The sequence below is a fragment of the Bos taurus genome, chromosome 29 (genome assembly GCF_002263795.3).
Source record: "Bos taurus isolate L1 Dominette 01449 registration number 42190680 breed Hereford chromosome 29, ARS-UCD2.0, whole genome shotgun sequence".
NCBI lineage: Eukaryota > Metazoa > Chordata > Mammalia > Artiodactyla > Bovidae > Bos > Bos taurus.
In genome coordinates this window covers 24,278,867-24,299,945 of record NC_037356.1, presented here as the reverse complement: position 1 = coordinate 24,299,945, position 21,079 = coordinate 24,278,867, and the positions used below count along the sequence as shown (strand labels likewise).

The window sequence follows — 21,079 nt, the reverse complement described above, 5'->3', positions numbered from 1 at the left end:
CACCCCAGAGTTGATGGGTAGTCATCCCCACTGCTTTCCCCCTCTTTTATCACTCTCATTTCTCCTCTCCAGAGGCATAGCCTCCTGCCCACGCTAGGCAGCAAGTTTATCGGTAGAGGGCTGGGAATGGGTGCTCGGCCTGGGTGGGCTCAAAAGTTCCCTCCGCTCGCTCCCCAGGCGTCCCTCTTGGGCTGTTAGCAGCCCGCCTGAGGATTCAAGAGTTGGGTGTCCAGCAGCTTCCTGCTGGCCCTTTCCATCTTCCCCAGGACCGAGCAGGCGGCAGCTTTTCCTTTGCTTAATGAAAGAGCGGCGGGTGTGGACTTCTCCGGGGATAAAAAGAATCCCCATCCGTTTTCAGTCTCCATCCGAGAGCTCCGCAGCCTGCCAAGATGCCATGACTCTGTCCAGCCTAGAATAAGCGCTTCTTGAGTTCCGGCCTATCTAGATGGGGTAGTCTTTTAAAGCCAAGAGCACACGAGAAAAAGCTTGCCCCCGGGAAGATCAGAGCAGTGGGGACAGTGCAGAGCGTGGGCGACCAGCCCTGCTAGTGGAGAATCTGGTGCTGGTGAGCATCTTACAGGGGAACCAAAGAGAGAAGCTAGGTGGGGTTGGGGTGGGGTGAGATATCCGTCATTTAATTTTCTCAAGTGCACATCGCTACGGAGTATGCCGCGTCCTTTGTTCTCGTTAACTCCTTTGAAAAGTCGGCCAAAAGTACCTTCCCCAGAAGTGGATTGTGGGTCCTGGGCGCATTGCTTGTGGAGTTTCTTTAAGAACAAAATCTTTTCCCCTTCCCCACAATGAGCCCCTTTAAATCTTGTAAAAAATCGGTTGTAGGGAAGTTTCATTTCTGTATTTATTCATTCATTCAACTGAAGAGTTGAGCGCCTTGCTGGGTGCTAGGATTGCTTATGCAAAGAAGAACCGACTTGGTCTTTGACTTCCAGGAACTTACGGCTTAGCTGAGAACCTAGATAGAGACTGAAAAGCGTTTTTATTGTACAGCTTGACGGGGTAGAAGGAAGAGAGATGGGACTATAGAAGTCTGTATTAAGGATATAGAGGAGAAATTGTAGAAATGAATTCTGGGGAGGGGTGGTAGATGGTCAGGGAAGCTTTAATCAGAAGGTAACATTTGAAAGTTGTGTCTTGTAGGATTTTTAGGGAGTTTTCCAGTGGACGGAGTGGGGAAAGCATTCCAGACAAAGGGCACAGCTTGTCCAAAGGCAAGGAAGAATGGAAGGATCTGAGAATTGGTTGTGCAGTTGCTTAGGGAGCTTGGGTTTTCTGTGCCATTTGGTACTCGTTCAAAGAGTACCAAGAGGCTACACATTTCTACTACAAAAATTATCAGAAGAATCAGAGAGACATGGGGGAATTATATCTCAATTCTTTTACTTATAATTTCTTGCAACTTGGGGGATATGATCAGCAGTTTTCTCTTTGATTTTACCTGGGAACCATCATCCCTGTATCACACATCCGTCCTCTGAAGTAGCTAAGGCTGGCTCTTAATTAGTTGATCGGGATCCAAACAGCCACTTGGAAAGTTTATTTGTCAAGTGGGACAATTGTTGTCTGGGCTGTTAACAGCCCAAGATGAAATAAACACGTGGTTCACTGAGTGAACTGCTCAGATATCACTGCTTTTAATGGAAATGAATAGATGGTATCGGGCACATTTTAATTAAAGCAGCACTGCAGTGCAGTAGCAGTTACATATGAAAAGATCTAATGATAGGTGTCACAGGAAGCTGCTTAAATTACCTCATTGTTCAGAGAACTTGTTTTAAAGAGTAAAGTGGAGTTAAGATAGGTGTTGTTCTGGTTATTTCTGGGTGAAAAATTCTGAGATTTCCAGGTACATCACTAATAATGGAAATTTAGCAGGCTACGATGCTGATGCTTTCCAGGTGTCTTGGTGGTAGAGAATCTACCTCTGGAGGAGGTAATAGCAAGCTATTCCAGTATTCTTGCCTGGAGAATTTCATGGACAGAGGAGTCTGGTGGGCTACAGTCCATAGGGCCACAAAGAGTTGGACACAACTGAGTGACTGAGCACGCATGCACACACACAGAAGGCCACGGTAACAGCAGTAATAACACGTCATGTCCATGAGTTTTCTCCAATGACCTGGAAGTGTGCATAATACAAAACTCAATGATTACTGCCCCCTGGCTTTCCAGTTTGTTGTGGTCACCAGGGCAGTGGGTAGAGGGAGCTCCTGGGGCTGAGTGAATGCTTTTTGCTGCCACCTGCTGGGAAGGAGAGCTTTTTAAAGTACTTCCCAGGCTATTATTAACTGAGTTGAATGATAAAGCTATGAACAGAAGCCCCTGGCCTCCAGTAATCAAGTGAAATATTGGCTGACCTGGAACAGGCACAGAGGATGCTTCTGGGATATTAAGAAACTTTGTAGGAGTTCAGAGGCCCAAATCCGATCAAATGATTGTGAAATCCTGCTGGTAAATGAGATCTTGGAGCATCTCTCCAGTGAGGTTTGTCATGCATGGAGCTGGGGAAAACAGCTGCCTTCATGGATGGTGAGCCGGATTAGGTTTGAAGTGAGCCAGATCTAGGAGGATTTGCTTGGGAGCTTAGGTCCGGGACCCTGGAGGTGGATTGAGTGGGTTTTGGACCTGAATACTTCCTGGGTTGGGCTGAAGAGTGGCCAGCAGCAGCAGCAGGTGTCCTGGGAGATTAGAGTGGAGATTCTGAATCTCAGAGTGCCTCTGTGAGATTGACATGCTGCCTTCCAGGTTTAAAAAAAATTTTTTTCCCCCCAGAGGCTCTTTTTATCCTACTTAATTTCAATACCCAGCTTTAGCCATTTATAGAGCAGTTATGACCAAAGTAAAAAACTTATAATAGAATTTCCCTAGAAAGGGCAGGAGCTCCATGCTTGGACGAGAAGCAGAAACATTAAAATAAAAAAATATCTTTATGGAGCCAACTTTCTCATACTATATAAACTTCAGGTGAAGCCATGCAAATGCTGCCTTATTAATAGATTTTCTGATTCCTTAGGCAATGGGCAAAGCAGTTTTACTCATCCTGCTATTGGCATAAGGTATTTTCATCTCGAAGGGAACCACTTAGAGAAAAGAATATTGTATCTGGAAGGCTAATTGATTTCTCTTGTTCTGTTTTTTTTGGGGGGGATGTTTTTATAATAAGAGCAATACAGTTATCTTGAAACCAGGGAAGCCCCTTCATTTGTGGGCTCTAGGGGAAGAGGTCAGTATATTGGGTTGGCCAAAAAGTTTGTTCTGGTTTTTCCAAAAGATAATGCAGAAAAACCTGAACATACTTTTTGACCAACCCTATAGATTCATTATATGGGTTTCACAAAGCGCAGCCAGAGTGAGAATCCCTACTATTCATCTGAGCATGTGGAGGGGTTGGGAAAATGGGAACCATCTGTACCTTTTGTATAAGTCCAGCGAAGTTGTGGACCAAGGAGATGGAATGGTCTGGAGGGCTGGTCCTATGAAAGACAGATGCAGCAGGCCCCAGCTGGGCACCAAATATGTGGTAGGAGTGTTCATACAGTTATCACTGAAACCTCATGAGGCTGGAAGGCTGGTATTGAAAGTGAAGTGAAAGTCACTCAGCCGTGTTTGACTCTTTGTGACCCATGACCCATATAGTCCATGGAATTCTCCAGGCCAGAATACTGGCGTGGCTAGCTGTTCCCTTCTCCAGGAGATCTTCCCAACCCAGGGGTCGAACCCAGGTCTCCTACATTGCAGGCAGATTTTTTACCAGCTGAGCCACCAGGAAAGCCCAGAAGGCTGGTATAATCATCCCCATTTTATGGCTGAGAATAATTAAGCTCTGAGAATTGAAGCAATTTTTTCCCCCTCAAGGGCACAGAGTTATTAGTGGGAAGAGACCAGGACTGAAAGTGGTCCTTAGTTGAGTGTTCCAGATTGAGGGTGCTATGTTCTCACATGGAGATGGGGATCCAAGGGCACCATTGGGGTGTTCTGCCAGTTCTACAGAACCTGGGTGCCTTTTAGGCTCGTCTAGTTGCAGGGCTCCAAGTTTGGCCTGCATTGGTCACTTATTTTCACAATAATACTGCCTAATAAGTCACCAGAAACTAAAAATAGCATTTATTTTGGTCCATGTATCTGTTGCCTGGTTTGATGATTGGCTTACCTCGGCCAGGTTTGGCTGGGCATCATCCCAAACCCAAGTAAGGTGTCTGTCCCAAGTGTCTGAATCTCCCTGGACCAGTGGCCCCACTGGACCATGCTCTTCTCATGGTGATGCAGAGGTACAAGGGAACAGGCTCCACCACACAGGCTTATTCAAGTCTTTGCTTGTATCATGTTGCTAATATTGTTATTGAGTCCAAGCTCACTGCTCATCGCATGACAGGCCAATCAATCAGGAGATGAGGCGTCGAGGCAAGCAATAATGACTTTTCTTGGAAAGCTGGCAGACCAAGAAGATGGCCGACTAATGTCTCAAAATAACCATCTTATCAGGGTCTGGATGCCAGTTTCTTTTATAGAACATGTTGTAGTTGTTGTGCAGGTTGGAAAAGAATTTCTAGACATGAGACAGAATGAGAGGAAATTAAAGTCTATTAGAGTGGCAGACGCCATTAGAATAGAGGGCCAGCTCAAGGGACAGCCTACTGCTTTTGTGGGCTCGTAGCCAATTTTTATAGCCTCAAAACAGAAAATTCCTACCAGAATGATGGCATTAGGTGATTGGTTAGGGTGCTCTAGGGTGGGTAATAGGGTGGTTATTTTACCTAATATGGGGTCAGGGAACTGTGTTTAGATCTAGAGGCTCATGGCAATAGTTGCTATGGGGCATGATCAGTTCCAGAGATTTTTATCCTGTGACCTTGGTACAGGGCTCCACGGAACACAGAGTAGAGGAGGTGAGGAAGTAAAGTAAAAAGGCCATTCATCTTGCAAATATCTCAGAATGACCAGCCTTGGAAAAGGGGTGTGTCAATTTGCTTTTTCTTGTAGCCATTCACACTCGCAGCTAGTGGGTGGACAGGGTCATGATGTTTCCCTGAACAAAAGCACTCTGGTTTAGCATTCAGGTAGAGGGACAGGCTTCCCTGAGGCAAGCCATTATGTATAGACAGTATTCTTTTATTGAAAAAAGCAACAGGGAGCAAAGGTTAAAGTAAAAGAAGCAGAGCCAACATATAGTCAGATTTTATTCTTTCTTGTAACTACATCCTAATGAATCAAACAAGTTACTTGACCAGGCTCAAACTCAAGGGATGGGAAGTTTATTCCCACTCTAAGGATCTCCACTGCTGCTGCTGCTAAGTCACTTCAGTCGTGTCCGACTCTGTGCGACCCCATAGACGGCAGCCCACCAGGCTCCTCCATCCCTGGGATTCTCCAGGCAAGAACACTGGAGTGAGTTGCCATTTCTTTCTCCAATGCATAAAAGTGAGAAGTGAAAGTGAAGTCACTCAGTCGTGTCCAACTCTTAGCGACCCATGGACTACAGCCCACCAGGCTCCTCCATCCATGGGATTTTCCAGGCAAGAGTACTAGAGTGGGGTGCCACTGCCTTCTCCAAGGATCTCCACAGCCATATAGCAAAAAGTGTGGATATGGGAAGGGTAAAGATTTGAAGCCAAGAATTCAGTCAACCATATCCCTTTTAAAAAATTTCCTTGGCTTGAATTGGGATTCCCTCATAGCTCAATTGGTAAAGAATCCACCTGCAATGCAGGAGACCCTGGTTTGATTCCTGGGCCAGGAAGACCCACTGGACAAGGGAAAGGCTACCTGCTCCAGCATTCTTGGGCTTCCCTGGTAACTCAGCTGGTAAAGAATTTGCCTGCAATACGTGAGACCTGGGTTGGATCCCTGGGTTGGGAAGATTCCCTGGAGAAGGGAAAGGCTACCCAGTCCAGTATTCTGGCCTGCAGAATTCCGTGGACTGTATGGTCCATGGGGTTGCAAAGAGTTGGACATGACCGAGCAACCTTCACTTTCTTTGGCTTGAATTCCATCCAGTCCTCTCATGGTATTCCCCAGATATGCACATTGTCTGAGATCACTGTACCCAAAGCAGTGATCATGCATCCACTTTTTGGTTAATTCTGAGGGTCCTAAATTCAGGGTGTGACATACACAAGGCCTTGTGCAAGGCACCGAGACTATAGGAATGCTTCCTTCGTCTTGTGTCCAGCTAAGGGCTCATTCCCCAAACTGCCTTCCAACTTCCTGGCTAGAGTTAGACCAGCATAGAGGTCCTCTGAGATCACTCTTAATCTCTGCCGTATAGGTATAGAGCACTATAGGTTAAACTGAAATATTAATTGCTTTTCTTCCTTTCCAAGATGATCATTGAATTGCTGATATCTGTTTGCTTGGAGAAAAGCATCACCAGTCTCAGTGAGAGGCATCCAGTGCTGTGACATTGATAGATGCCCATTGGCTTGGTGCTTCTTTGCACAGAGTAGGTAGTTGGTCAGTCATCAGTCTTTGTGAATTGAGTCTGTGTCAGACAGGTAGGATATACTGATGTAAATCAGAGCACATCCCACTCTTCCCCCCTTAACACATACCTGAAAGCCCTCTAATGATTGTTGTTTAGTTGCCAAGTCGTGTCTGACTCTTTTTGTGATCCCATGGACTGTAGCCCACCAGGCTTATCTGTCCATGAGATTTCCCAGGCAAGAACACTAGAGTGAGCTGCCGTTTCCATCTCCAGGGGATCTTCCTGACCCAGGGATCAATCCTGCACCTCCTGCATTGGATTCTTTACCACTGAACCACCAGGGAAGCCTCATCTCTAATGATGCCCCATTGCAGTTAGAATGCTCTCTCTCCTTGCTGCAGTTCACAAGGCAGTTCCTGCTCAGGGGCCCTACTTTCTACTGCTGTCCTCCGGCCCACTCTGCTCTGGCCACAGCAGCCTTTTGTGTGTTTCCTGAACATGCCAAGCTTGTTTCTGGTTTGCATTTGCTGTTCTCTCAATAAATAGAAAGCTTCCCCCCACCCCAGATCTTCCCTTCTGGAATGATCGCCAGCCCCTATTGTCATTAAGGTTTCTGCTCAGAGGAACCTTCCTCTACCATCCTTTTTAAAGCCTCCATGCAAGCTGCTTTCTATTTCATAACTCTTATTTTCTCATAGCTTTTATTTTCTTTGTGGCATTTATTGCCATCTTGGGCTTCCCTGGTGACTCAGACGGTAAAGAATCCGCCTGCAATCTGGGAGACCCAGGTTCAATTCCTAGGTTGGGAAGATCCCTTGGAGGAGGGCATGGCAACCCATTCCAGTATTCTTGCCTGGAGAATCCCCTTGGACAGAGGAGCCTGGCAGGCTACGGTCCATGGGGTTACAAAGAGTCAGACACGATTAAGCACAAACAAAAGCACATTGCCATCTCAAATTATCTTATTTACCTATTTGCTTACTTGCCCTCTCTTCACCTGCTGCCTTAGGAATGTGTGCTCAGGGAGGCCAGCTCCAGTGCCTTGCAGTGAGTGCAGTGTGTTTGTTACAACGAAAGCACTCAGTCACATTTGTTGAAAAACTACTGCATTCAACACACGGGTGAATGAATGACTGAATAAATGAGTTGTCTTTGGGTAAACTGGTCTCACATTTGGCTGCATTTGGAAGGGGAAGACTTAAACCTTCATTTTAGAGGACAAGGGGAAGCCTGACAAAAACTGAGAAGGTGGCTCTGTGCACTGTGCTTCTCATTTAACCCTTTGTCCACCTTGGGGATGACAGGCTTTGGCTCCCAAGACCCTTCCCTGAGCCACCTTCCATTGATGGAAGCCTAGATTGCTGCAGGAGTCTTTGTCTCCTAACAGGAAAAGAGTGAGAAGCGTGTAGATTTCCTTCTGCAGGTCTATGGGGAAAGGGGTGAGGTTGGGAGGACGAATGAGGTTGTCACAGGGTGTGATGTCCTGAATGAAATGCACTCGATCTCTCTGGGACAAGCTCTCCAAATCTTGCTTCAGTGACTACGTTACCACCAGACAATCATTGACAGCTGTTGCTGATTAAAACGTCTCCAACTGTGCAATCAGAATTGCACTATTGAGATGCTAAGTGTAGACAGACACAGCCTTTAGGAATGGCTTAAACAGAATCCCTTGGAGTGATTGCTAGCCTTATTAATATATATATAACTGGAAGCCACTTTGCAGGCATGAGCGAATCATTCTACAGAGCACCATGTAGATGGGAGACAGGTTCGAGGATTTGCCTTTATCAGACCAGATGATGGAGTCTCAGGGCCCAGTTTCTCTGTGCCCTGTAATTCTCCAACAAGAGTTGTCAGGGAGTCTACCTTTTCAGTGATCCCCTTGAAATGTACACCCGTGGTTCTGGGGATTCCCTTTCCTGGCCAGTACCTCTGTCAACCCTGTCCAGCAGGGACAGCATCCCTATTTCCTTCCTCTTTATCACACATGTGGGTGCCTGATTAACAGTGCTCTGCAGAGGTGTTTCCTGGTGATGGTGGTGCCAGTAGTCATTACTGCCTCAGTCTGAATAGGAAGATCAGGGCCACAGTCCAGTACCCATTGTCCCTAAATTGAAAAAAGCGCAGAAACCCAAAAGATAACTTACTTGACAGCAAAACCTACCCTGAGCTGAACTCCTTTGGTGGCAAAACTTGACTTAAACTGATATGAGGCTGTGTATAGTCTTTACTTGTACCAATTAGAAGGAAACACCATACTTTTTGCTTTAGAAATACTGTGTTTGGTTATGGGGTGCTGATGTAGACTTTGTTGAAGGTGTTACATAAAATGAGTATATGGGCCAAATTAGCTTTCCAACAGATGATCCATTCTGAGTTATGAAATATATTTGGCCCTGAGGGTTTTGCATAGGGATTATCAATCTGTAGTGGGGATGGGAAAGGGACGAAGAAACCATCGTATCAGTGGGATGATGGAGCAAAGAGTTGCCTTCCTTTTCCATTTAGGAAAAGAGCAACTCCAAGCACTCATCACTGGCTTCTTTGTAGTCCCTGCCACTCCTGTCCTCTTGTTCTATGTAGTTTCGAGCAAGTCTGCATTTTCAGACAAGATGGCTCTCTGTTCCTTTTCAGTGGTGGGCTTTGGGCTGGATCCGGATCTTCAGTTGGATATCATCACTGAGCTCGACCTTGTGAACACCACCCTTGGGGTCACGCAGGTGTCCGGACTGCACAACACCAGCAAAGCATTTTTATTTCAAGGTAAAGGCGTCTCTCTCCTTTGCATGGGGTCAGGACTTGGGGAGGAACTTGGGATCTGCCTGGGGCATGTTCCTCTGGAGTGTTATTTGTTGGGTGATCATCTCTGTTACTTCTCCTATGTTATCGCCGTGAGGAATGTCCAGAGATGCTGAGGGTGCTTAGATATTTGAGGGGTGTTCTGAGGGTGTAAGGGGGGCAGTAGTGGTCATGGTGATTGAACATTTGGCTTGGCAGTGATATATATCCCAGGGGATTTTGGTGAGGGATCTGAAGTAGAATGAATTTGTAAAGTCCTTGAAAGCCACTGACCAGTCATGTTTTTTCCACAGGATATTTTTTCTACCGTTATCCATATGTTTACCCATATCTATTAGTGCATCTATTCCTATTCTTCTATTTACATCTCTCATTCATCAGGGGACCATGCACACAGAGGATATTTTATGGCTGCAGTGTCTTAGGGGTACAGCTTAGTTGGTTCTGCCTGCTATAAATCTGACTACAATTCGTTAAAGTGTTCAACAAGCATGCATCAGGGCATTATAGTGCACTTCGTAAAAGCCTGGCCCTGGAGCCTGACTGCTTAGGATCAGATGCCAACCCTATCGTTTACTGACTTTGCAGCGTTGGACAATTCCTTAGCCTGACTCTGCCTCTGTCCTCATCTGAAATGCATCATGGGACTATTACAATGCATCATGGGACTATTACAGTGATTGAGGAATGAATCCAGTAGAGTGGTTCAAACAGTGCCTGATAACATAGTAAATCCCCCGGAAGTACTAGCTCTTATTATGGAACCCCTACTGTGTACTAGGCACCATGCTAATACTAGGATTATTAATAAGAGTAAATAAATAGAGTGAGGGAAACAGTCATTACGCAAGTAATTATTGACTTCCACTGGCTATACTTATCTTGAGGGAGATGTATAGGTTGCCAAATAAGAGTATACAGGGAGATCTGATTTAATGGGTGTGGGGAGATGGTAGTGGTCAGGGAAAGGCTACCCTGAAAAAGTGATGGGTCAGCAGAAGTGTGGAAAATGAATAGAAAGCCTGGTGTAGGAAGAGGTGGGGGCTCAGAACGAATTGGGCAGTAATGATATGTTATGAAGGTCTTAAGGCAGAAACCAACAGAAAGACATTTAGCATGGCTAAAAGGTGGTGAGCGGCTGGAGAGGTAGGCAGGGACTAGGTCACACTGGGCCCTGTAGGCAGAACTGACATTTAGCTGATGTCCGTGGGCTTGGTGTGCTGATGCTTTATGGCCGGTGTCCATTCTAATAGGTGGGGGGCCATGTACTTGTTAACTATTACAAATATTACCCAGGCTCTTGTTAGTTTTCTGCTTTACTCTCAGATCAGTGGGGGCCTTTGATGAGTTGAAGCAGGGGAGTTATCTGATCAGATATAGCAGTCAGACAGCTGGGATATTCCTATACAAAAATGCCTGGCGGGCTTCTTTGAACCAAGCCTTTTGTGAAGATAACAAAAGGATTATTTTAGAATGACTGAACCAACATTATGGGATGATATATATATCCTGTGCAGAGAATTTCAGTCTTGTTAATAATATACAGCACATCTACAGATCCTATATAGTAATATATAACAGGGCTACAGGTATGTTAATTTCCACTCACTCTAGGAATCAGTGAAGCAAATAGATTGGGCATGCTTAAGAGCAGACAGACTGGGTCAGTTTTCTCTTTGCATTGTGCAAGATCTGTTCACTTACTATTGAGAGACCATCCCACTCTTGGTTTGAGAGGTGCTGCTGACACTTTGTCAACAGAGTTGTTATGGAAGCCTGGCTCATCTCTACACTTCATGAAAGCAATAGTCTTTCTATCTAAATACCCCTACATCCCTACGGCCAAGTATTGTGCGTGGTACGTAGTAGGTGATGAAGAAACATTTTGAACTGCATTAAAATTTCCTCTGTCCAATGTGCTCTTTGAAAGGCTTGCTGCCTGCTTTATACACTAGTCTAGTCATTTACTCATTTATTTATTCCCTAGGCTAGATCTCTGCTCTCTAATTTGTGTGTTCTCCGCTTCTGGGATGTCTACCATGCTCTAACAACAGGGAGAGATTTTCAGCTTCTTTGGTGGGAAGAATAACTGTATCATGGGAGTTTGACTGAGGAGGGCTTTCACTAATCAGGGCCCTTGTGATTGCATTACTTGGATAATCCAGGGTAATCTCTCCATCTCAGGATCTGTAATCTGTAAAGTCCATTTGGCATGTAAGGTAACATATTTCATGTATTTTGGCAATCAGGACATTGACATTTTCAGGGAACTATTATTCTTTTTACCACAATGTCTGCCCACTGGCCCCTCCAAATTCATGTCTACTCCACATGAAGAATAAATTAACCCCATCCCAGTATCTCCCAAGGTCTTAATCCATTATAACATCAGCTCAAAGTCTAAAATCTCATCCACTCATTAGTTGAAAAATTTCTAGTCTCACTGTCTAATCTAAATCAGATATGAGTGGGACTCTGAGTATTTGCTGTTTTGGAGCAAAATTTTTCTTTATCTGTGGATCTGTGAAACTAGAAAAAACTAATCTGCTTCCAAAATATAATAGTGTGACAGGTATAGGATTCCAGTTATAGAAGTTTCTGTCCAAAAGGGAAAAGTGGAAAGAAGAAAGGGGTCACTGGTCCCAAGAAAATTTGAAATCCAGTAGGACAAACCCCACTGGGTATTAGGGCCTGAGGGTCATCCTCTGTGGTCCTTGGCTCTGCCTTCTAAGTTTATGACTTGTTTCTATGAATCATTCTTTTTCATGAAAAGTAGCATATGTTTGTAGTTTGATAGTTTTTTTTTTTTTTTTTTTTAATTTACTTTTAAATATTTGGCTGTACCCAGTTGTGGCATGGAAGATCTGGTTCTCTGACCAGGGTTTGAACCTGGGCCCCCAGCATTGGGAGCATGGAGTCTTAGCCACTGGGCCACCAAAGAAGTGCCTATAGTTGAATAGTTTTATCAACCTATGTCTTGCCTATAGAATCTGGGGAGTCCATGAGCCTTATTTCATCATCTTCCTGTTCCCTTCAGTCCTAGGTGGCAGTGTTTCTCTGGTATAACATTCTCAAAAACTTGGAGGGTTTCCTGTCCATGAGACAAAAGGCTCCTTTACAGATCTTTCCAAGAAATTCCATCTCTGTTATATTTCTGACTTCTACTGGGATGACTGAGGGGATCCCTGAATTACAATTCTGATCTCTTCAAAGCACCCTCTGGTTGATTGAATATTCTGACCGTTTTGATCTTTCAGAAGTACTAGCAAAAAGTGGTTCAGCCACATCCTTGGCTTCCTTCCAGAGCAGACTTTCCTGACAGTGAATTTCCTAATTTTATTGTTTTTTCAATCTGGGTAGGCTGGGAATTTTCTATACGATCAATCCTGGTTCCTTTTTGCTAAACGGCTCTTCGCTTAATCTTTTTCCTCTCACTTTTTTCTGTATGCAACAAAGAGAAACCAGGCTGCACCTTCAACACCAGAAATCAGAAGTGAAAAATAGACTTTTAAGGGGTAAAATCAATGTGCTGACAGAGCTGTGTTCCTTGTATGGCCACTATAGGCTAATCAGTTTATTGTTTTTCCAGCTTCCAGCAGCTGCTACATTCTTTAACTTGTGGATACATCGCTTCAACCCTCTGCTTCTGTTTCACATTTCTTTTTTTCTGTTTCTGTCACATTTTCTTCTCTTGTACTGACTCTTCTGCTCCTTTTTTTCCCCTCTTACAAGGATCCTTGTGGGTCCTTTTCCCTATATTGGGCCCACCTGGATAATCTAGGATAATTTCTTCATTTTAAGGTTCATAACTCTGTCACATTTACAAAGGTTTATGCTGTGTAAAGTAATATATTTATAGGTTTTGGGGATTAAGATGTAGAGATCTTTTGAGGGTAGGGATTTAATTTTGTCTGCCATAGGATGACTACTCACTGCTGGGCAGAAATATGGGCAATAGGATATTTCCAGAATACTCCAGATAAGTCCTTTCTAGTGCATCATTGTCCAACAGAAATATAAGTAAGTGAGTCATATCTTTGATTTCAGTTTTTGTAGTAGCCATATGAAACATGTAAAAATCAAGTGAAATTGATTTTAGCTATACATTTATTTAACCCAACACATGAAAAATATTATCATTTCAACATATTGTCAATACAAAAAATTGTTAATGAGATATTTCACATTTTTTCCAAAGTAAAAAATCTCATCTATAATTTATAGTTACAGTATACAGATTTGGCAAGTTATTCCATACATAATTTTAAGTATCATTAAAAAATTTAACAGCTTTGTTAAAATATAGTTGGGTTATAATAAACTGTACATATTCAAACTGTACAGTTTGTTAATTTTGATATGTGAAAACACCAGTGAAATGATCATCACAATCAAGATAATGAACATAGCTATCACCCCCAAAGTTTCCTCTTTTTAAAATAATCCCTCCTTTCTGTATTTCAGCCTCTACCCTCAGGTAACTACTAATCTGCTTTCTGTCAATATACAGTAGTTTGCATTTTCTAGAAAGTTTATTTGAAAAAGTGCTGCACTCAATATATATGCCAGCAAATCTGGAAAACTCAGCAGTGGCCACAGGACTGGAAAAGGTCAGTGTTCATCCCAATCCCAAAGAAAGGCAATGCCGAAGAATGCTCAAACTACCATGCAATTGCATTCATCTCACATGCTAGTAAAGTAATGCTCAAAATTCTCCAAGCCAGGCTTCAGGAATATGTGAACCGCGAACTTCCTGATGTTCAAGCTGGTTTTAGAAAAGGCAGAGGAACCAGAGATCAAATTGCCAACATCCGCTGGATCATGGAAAAAGCAAGAGAGTTCCAGAAAAACATCTATTTCTGCTTTATTGACTATGCCAAAGCCTTTGACTGTGTGGATCACAATAAACTGTGGAAAATTCTGAAAGAGATGGGAATACCATACTACCTGACCTGCCTCTTGAGAAACCTGTATGCAGGTCAGGAAGCAACAGTTAGACCTGGACATGGAACAACAGGCTGGTTCCAAATAGGAAAAGGAGTACATCAAGGCTGTATATTGTCACCCTGTTTATTTAACTTATATGCAGAGTACATCATGAGAAACGCTGGACTGGAAGAAGCACAAGCTGGAGTCAAGATTGCCGGGAGAAATATCAATAACCTCAGATATGCAGATGACACCACCCTTATGGCAGAAAGTGAAGAGGAACTAAAAAGCCTCTTGATGAAAGTGAAAGAGGAGAGTGAAAAAGTTGGCTTAAAACTCAACATTCAGAAAATGAAGATCATGGCATCGGGTCCCACCACTTCATGGGAAATAGATGGGGAAACAGTGGAAACAGTGTCAGACTTTATTTTTCTGGGCTCCAAAATCACTTCAGATGGTGACTGCAGCCATGAAATTAAAAGACGCTTACTCCTTGGAAGGAAAGTTATGATCAACCTAGATAGAGACATTACTTTGCCAACAAAGGTTCGTCTAGTCAAGGCTATGGTTTTTCCTGTGGTAATGTATGGATGTGAGAGTTGGACTGTGAAGAAGGCTGAGCACTGAAGAACTGATGCTTTTGAACTGTGGTGTTGGAGAAGACTCTTGAGAGTCCCTTGGACTGCAAGGAGATCCAACCAGTCCATTCTGAAGGAGATCAGCCCTGGGATTTCTTTGGAAGGAATGATGCTAAAGCTGAAACTCCAGTACTTTGGCCACCTCATGCCAAGAGTTGACTCGTTGGAAAAGACTCTGATGCTGGGAGGGATTGGGGGCAGGAGGAGAAGAGGATGACAGAGGATGAGATGGCTGGATGGCATCACTGACTCGATGGACGTGAGTCTCAGTGAACTCCAGGAGTTGATGATGGAGAGGGAGGCCTGGCGTGCTGTGATTCATGGGGTCGCAAAGAGTCAGACACGACTGAGTGACTGATCTGATCTGATCTGATCTGATACAGTGTCTACTCATTTTGGGAGGATCTAAATTCTTTCATGTGTCATAGTTATTTCAAGACTAGTAATAACATGTAAAGTGCTTTTCTTATAGCCAGGATATATAGAAGGGTCTTTTTTTTTTTTTTAAACCAGAATGTCAATCTCTGTTCATCAAGGTTAGTTAGGCCATTTATATTAATATGATTATTGATATGTGGTTTAGTTGCTAAGTCGTGTCTGACTCTTGCGATCCAATGGACTGTAGCCTGCCAGGCTCCTCTGTCCATTGGATTTTCCAGGCAAGAATACTGGAGTGGGTTGCCATTTCCTTCTCCAGGGGATCTTTCCGACCCAGGGATTGAACCCTGGTCTGCTGCATTGCAGGCAGATTCTTTACCAACTGAGCTACAAGTGAAGTTCGATTAATTACATGGTCATACTTAAATCTATGTTTTTGTTATTTGTTTTCTACTTGTCTATTCTTTATTTCTCCCCTCGCCTCTTCTGGCTTCTTTTAGAGTAATTGAAAATTTCTTATGATTTCTTTTTTAATCTCCTTTCTTGGTTCACTCTTTGTTTCACTATTTTATGTTGTCTTAGGGTTTATAGTATACATCTTTAATGATGAGAGTGTACCTTCAGGTGATACAACTTCATGTGTACAATAAGAATATTTTGATAGTATACTTCCCTCCCCTGACACTGTACTACTGTTGTTCTACATTTTACCTTATGTTATAAACTCCATTCTACATTGTTGTTATTTTTATTAGTCAATTATCTTTTGAACATATTTAGATAATAAGAAAATCAATCACATATTAACTCACACATTTAGTTACTATTTCCTGTGTTCTTCAGTCTCTTGCATGGATTCTTATTTCAATCTGGTTTCATTTTTATCCTGTCTAAAGGACTTTGTTCAACATTTCTTATAGTGCAGGTAATGAATTCTTTCAGGTTTTGTATGTCTGAAGTCTTGATTTTTTTAAAACCCTTTTTGCTGGGTGTAGAATCTTGGGTTGGCAGTTTTATTTCTTTCAGTCCTTTAAAGACGTGGATCCACTGTCGTCTCACTTGTACTGTTTCCAGTGAGAAATCTGTTGCCATCCTATCTTTATTCCTCTGTAGGTAATGTAACTATGCTCTTTGCTTTTAAGACTTTCTCTTATCACTAACTTTGAGCAATTTGATAATGATGTACATTGGTCTGATTTTCTTCATATTTCTTGTGTGTGGGATCTGTTGAAATTCATCACATTTAGAAAAAAAAAATGACCTTTATATCTTCAAATATGTTTTCTGTTTCTTTCTCTTTACTTTTGGGACTCCAATTATGTGTATGTTAAGCTGCTTAAAGTTGTTCCATAGCTCACTGACATTCTGTTCATTTCAAAAGTTCTTCCGCTCTTTTCTCTCTATGTATCATTTTTGGTAGTTCCTATTACTCTGCCTTTAAGAACTGTTCTTCTGTATCGGCTGCTCTTAGTATAATTCTATTTTTTTTTTTTTATGTCATGTGTTGTAATTTCATCTCCATAAGTTCAGTTTGACTCTTTAAAAAATTTTCCATTCTTTATCCAACTCTTTGAATAGATGGAATGCAGTTATCATCAGTCCTGGGATGATTCTGATTAATTTTTCTCACTACTGCTTCCTTGTATCCTAGGTAATTTTTGATTAATGCCAGACATTGTAAATTTTGCCATGTTTAGTATTTGACAAATCTTTTTGCATTTTAATAAATATTCTTGAATTTTATTCTAGGACACAGTTATTAAAAAACGATTTTATTCTTTTGGATCCATTTTTTTTTGACTGAGAGAGAGTTGATGTGCAATATTAGGTAAGTTTTGGGTGTACAGTGTAGTCCTTCAATAATTTTGAAGGTTATGGATCCTACTTTTAAGATTTGTTAGATGACTCAGAGCAGTGCTAGTGAATAGTTTAGAACGAATTATTTTCCATCACTGAGGTAAGACCTTCTGGGTGCCCCATGAATCATGGGGTTTTCCAGTTCTAGCGGTGAGAGTAGGTACTGTTCTCTGCCTTATGTGTGTGCTGGGCACTGTTTCCTTTGGGTGGTTTTTCTCTGTCCTTGGGTACTTTTCTTGCATGCGTGCATTGATCAGTAGTCTGTTGAGAGAGTTCTATATTTTTCTCTCTGCTGTTTGTCTCTCACATATGCTGTCCTGTGAAATCTAGGTGCCTTGGTCTCCCCACACTCAGCTTCTTCATCTCAATGCAGGGAGACCCCTGGGCTTTGCCTGCATTTCTTCTTCCTGTGACACAGCTTGGAAACTCAGCGGTAAGCTTGTGTGACTGTAGGATTCGTCTCTTTTGTTTTTCATCTCTCAAGGGTCACTGTCCTTCATTGACTGATGCCCAGTGTCTGCTGTTTCATTGAATATTCATTTAAAATGTAAATTCAAACTAATTCAAATTTCATAAAATTAAACATTCATTTTCTCCACCACACTCATCATATTTCAAGTGCTCAATTGCCATATGTGGCTTGGGGTTGCTATATTGGACAGTGCAGGTCTAGAGAGGCTCAGGGATTTTAGTATTTTACCATAGTTCAGTTAATATGATCAAATCAAGAAGCCCTTCTTTCAAGTTTAATATGTAAGTAACAAACTACTTAAGCTCTCTACCTCAAAGTATCTCCCTTTGCTCAATGATAAACTGGTGTAATAATAGTACTTACTATATGTGATTATAGTGAGAATGAAATATACTAATACACATAGAGCATTAGAACTGTACTTGGTACATGGTAAGCTCTTGTTAAATGTTAGTGCATGCATTTGTAAGTAATAGGGTATAACTTTGGTCTTCTTATGTGTATTATCTGTCTGGTGTGTTATGAATGTCAAATTTTAACCTGCAGAGATAAGTTGGGATAGTGGGAAAAGCACAGGATTGTGTAGAGGATAGATTAGGTCTCAGCACTTTCTATGTATAAATTTATTTTACCTCAGTAATGCATAAAGGAAGTATTATCATTCATAAATGGATGTACCTTGAGTCAGTACTTAGGGGGATCAGTGGATATGTCTTTTAATGTCTTCTAGCCTCAGTTTCCTCATCTGAAAATGGGATTGATTATATAAATTAAATAATAATATATGAGAAAGTATTTTGAAGACTATAAAGCATAGCTGATGATGCCCAAGTGGGAGTTATGCCAGAGCCACAGAGACGTGGAAATATGGTGGCCAGAGCTGGGGGCACCGCCCTGGTCGTCCAGGGGCTGCAGTTTGTTCTGTTCCCCTCCGCCACCCACTCCTTTTCCCATGAGCTGGAAGTGGGATTCCCCACTGACTGAGACAGGTTGTCTTGCGGAAATGAAAAACAAAAGCTCTTATATATAGAATGGATAAACAATCACGTCCTACTGTATAGCATAGGGAACTATATTCAGTATCCTGTAATAAACCATAATGGAAAAGAATATGAAAAAGAATATATATATATATATATATATATATATATATATATATATATAAACTGGGTCACTCTACTGTATACCAGAAGCCAAGATAATGTTGTAAATCAATCATACTTCAATAAAATAAAAAAAAAGAAAAAAGAGAAATATATAAAGTAAAAAAAAATTTCTTCTTCTCTTCCTTCCTTTATTTTTATTTTTTCTTCTATTTCACTATCCTAAGTCCAACTCTGAATTGATGTGTATTGAGGGAATGAAAACCTTCATGTCAATGCTGCTGCTGCTGCTACTGCTAAATCACTTCAGTTGTGTCCGACTCTGTGCAACACCATAGACGGCAGCCCACCAGGCTCCCGCGTCCCTGGGATTCTCCAGGCAAGAACACTGGAGTGGGTTGCCATTTCTTTCTCCAATGCATGAAAGTGAAAAGTGAAAGTGAAGTCCCTCAGTCATGTCTGACTCTTAGCGACCCCATGGATTGCAGCCTACCAAGCTCCTCCATCCATGGGATTTTCCAAGCAAGAGTACTGGAGTGGGGTGCCATTGCCTTCTCCGCATGTCAGTGCTAGCCTCTTAATAATAATATTGATAAATTTAAGTAGAAAGCTTAGTTAACTGGAATCACTCCTATCCATACCAGCTCCAAAGCCTCATAGGATTTATTTTGTGGCTACTCAGCTTTTTAAGCTTATCTTTGTCACTGCTGTCCTTGTAGAATGCAAAGACTTGAGTGAGTAAGATTTTTATTGTCTTTTTACCAGAAACAAATCATATTTTAATAGATAAGGATTGGGGCTAGGGGCAGGGAGAATGAATGGCTATGTGTAAGACTGTCATTGATCTTCTCTAGGCTGAAAAACATCCTGAATGCCAGCATTCGAGTTTCAAAAATCATTCTAGAATACCTTTGCTTTGCTTTGAGTAGGACTGAGAGAAGCTCTGATTGAGTTTGAGACTGTACTTCCCCCTGACTGACAGCATCTTAGTGTTGAGTAGTTGGGGGATGTGTCTGTGTATTGGTGTTTCATTTATAAAAGAGAATTAGAATATGCATGAGTGCAGATTCTTTAATGTGTTCGTTTTTTTTTTTTTCCCCCCTGTCAGGAAAGTGCTACCTTGTAGGAGTTTTACTTTTAGGAGGATTTCTGAGGAAAAAGTGGTATCTTATTTTATGTGACAAGAAAGAACAAAGGCTGATAAGAGATACTTTGAGGAAAAGACTGAGGCTTTTAGGACATATTTGCAGTCTAGGCTTTGAACTAGATGTTGAGGAAGACACAGAGGAATAAGCATAGATCCTGGCTGCAATGAGCGTACTCTCTAGAAGGCAAGCACAGCATGTCATCAGACATTCTAATGCAGAGGACAAGAGAACTTGCAGTGGGGTGTGGATAAAGTGTGTTGAAGAGAGAAATGTCCTCTTACTGCCTCATTTGGGGAAGGCTCCCTGGGGGAACGTGGTACCTGAACCAGACCTCAAAAGATGGTTAGGAAGTAGCTATGTGTTTTCAGTTTCGTAGAAGTACTACCTGTGTGTAATCGTTTTTATAAGATGTGCTTGAAGTTTGAGCCATAGCTCTTAATACTTAGAAAATTTGAGTAAGATGAAGTTACCCAAAGGGTTGGTTTAATGCTGATCTTCTAAATTTCCTGCACCCACTGTTGCCCAAGTCTAAATTGTTTTTTCTGTTGATTGGATGCGCCTAGTCGCTAATTACCTCTGGGAACATTTACAAGTGAACTTCACTTTGAGTGGAATGATTTAGTATAACTTTGCATTTAATCAGTTAGTGGAGTGATTCAATTCACATACTAACATCTCCCAAATACAGGTATTTTTGCTCTTGCCAAAAAACAAAAAACCCTAAAGTAAGCTGTGGGAGTGGGGTGGGTTTTCAAATTCCTCTCTGGGGCAAATTAACACCTGCACTGGCATATCCTGGAAAATCATTCAATGGCTCTGTGGATAAATGGATATCATAGAGCAAATAAATTCTGTATTTATTTCCCAAATCTGCATATTTCTAACATCTGCACTAAAATCTGTTTTCTCACTCACGCTTCTTTTCGTATCAAATTGTACCTTAAGGAAGGAGATGGAGAGAGACAGCAGAGAATGTAAAAAGATAAGAAATCTTTTAGAAACTATTAAGTATAAAAGCCAATTCTGTGATAACAAATTGATCTTGGGCCAATTACCTTTTGGAATTTGCTTCTTCTTTGGTCATTTTGAGGAATGATGGTAGTGTCTATGATACAAGATATTTTCAAGGGTTAATTTATATAATACAAATTTATTGTAAGCCATAAGAAGAAATGCAAATGTTAGTCAATATTACTATTGAGTATTTATTCAGGAAATATACTTTTTAAAATTAGTTAAATATTTAGTGGGTATCTGCTAGGTATTAGATGGGCTTCCCTGGTGACTCAGTGGTAAAGAACCTGCCTGCTAAGCAG

At 41.9% G+C, this 21,079-nt stretch overlaps 1 protein-coding gene across 2 annotated transcripts in view; it reads left to right on the top strand.

The window, feature by feature from the left end:
* NELL1 (neural EGFL like 1) overlaps nucleotides 1-21,079 on the top strand; it is a 1,045,899-nt gene that overhangs the window by 1,745 nt on the left and 1,023,075 nt on the right. For both annotated transcript variants that reach the window (XM_024987478.2, XM_024987479.2), the window contains exon 2: nucleotides 9,074-9,202. In XM_024987478.2, coding sequence (XP_024843246.1) covers nucleotides 9,074-9,202 — 129 coding nt within the window. The remainder of the gene's footprint in view (nucleotides 1-9,073; nucleotides 9,203-21,079) is intronic.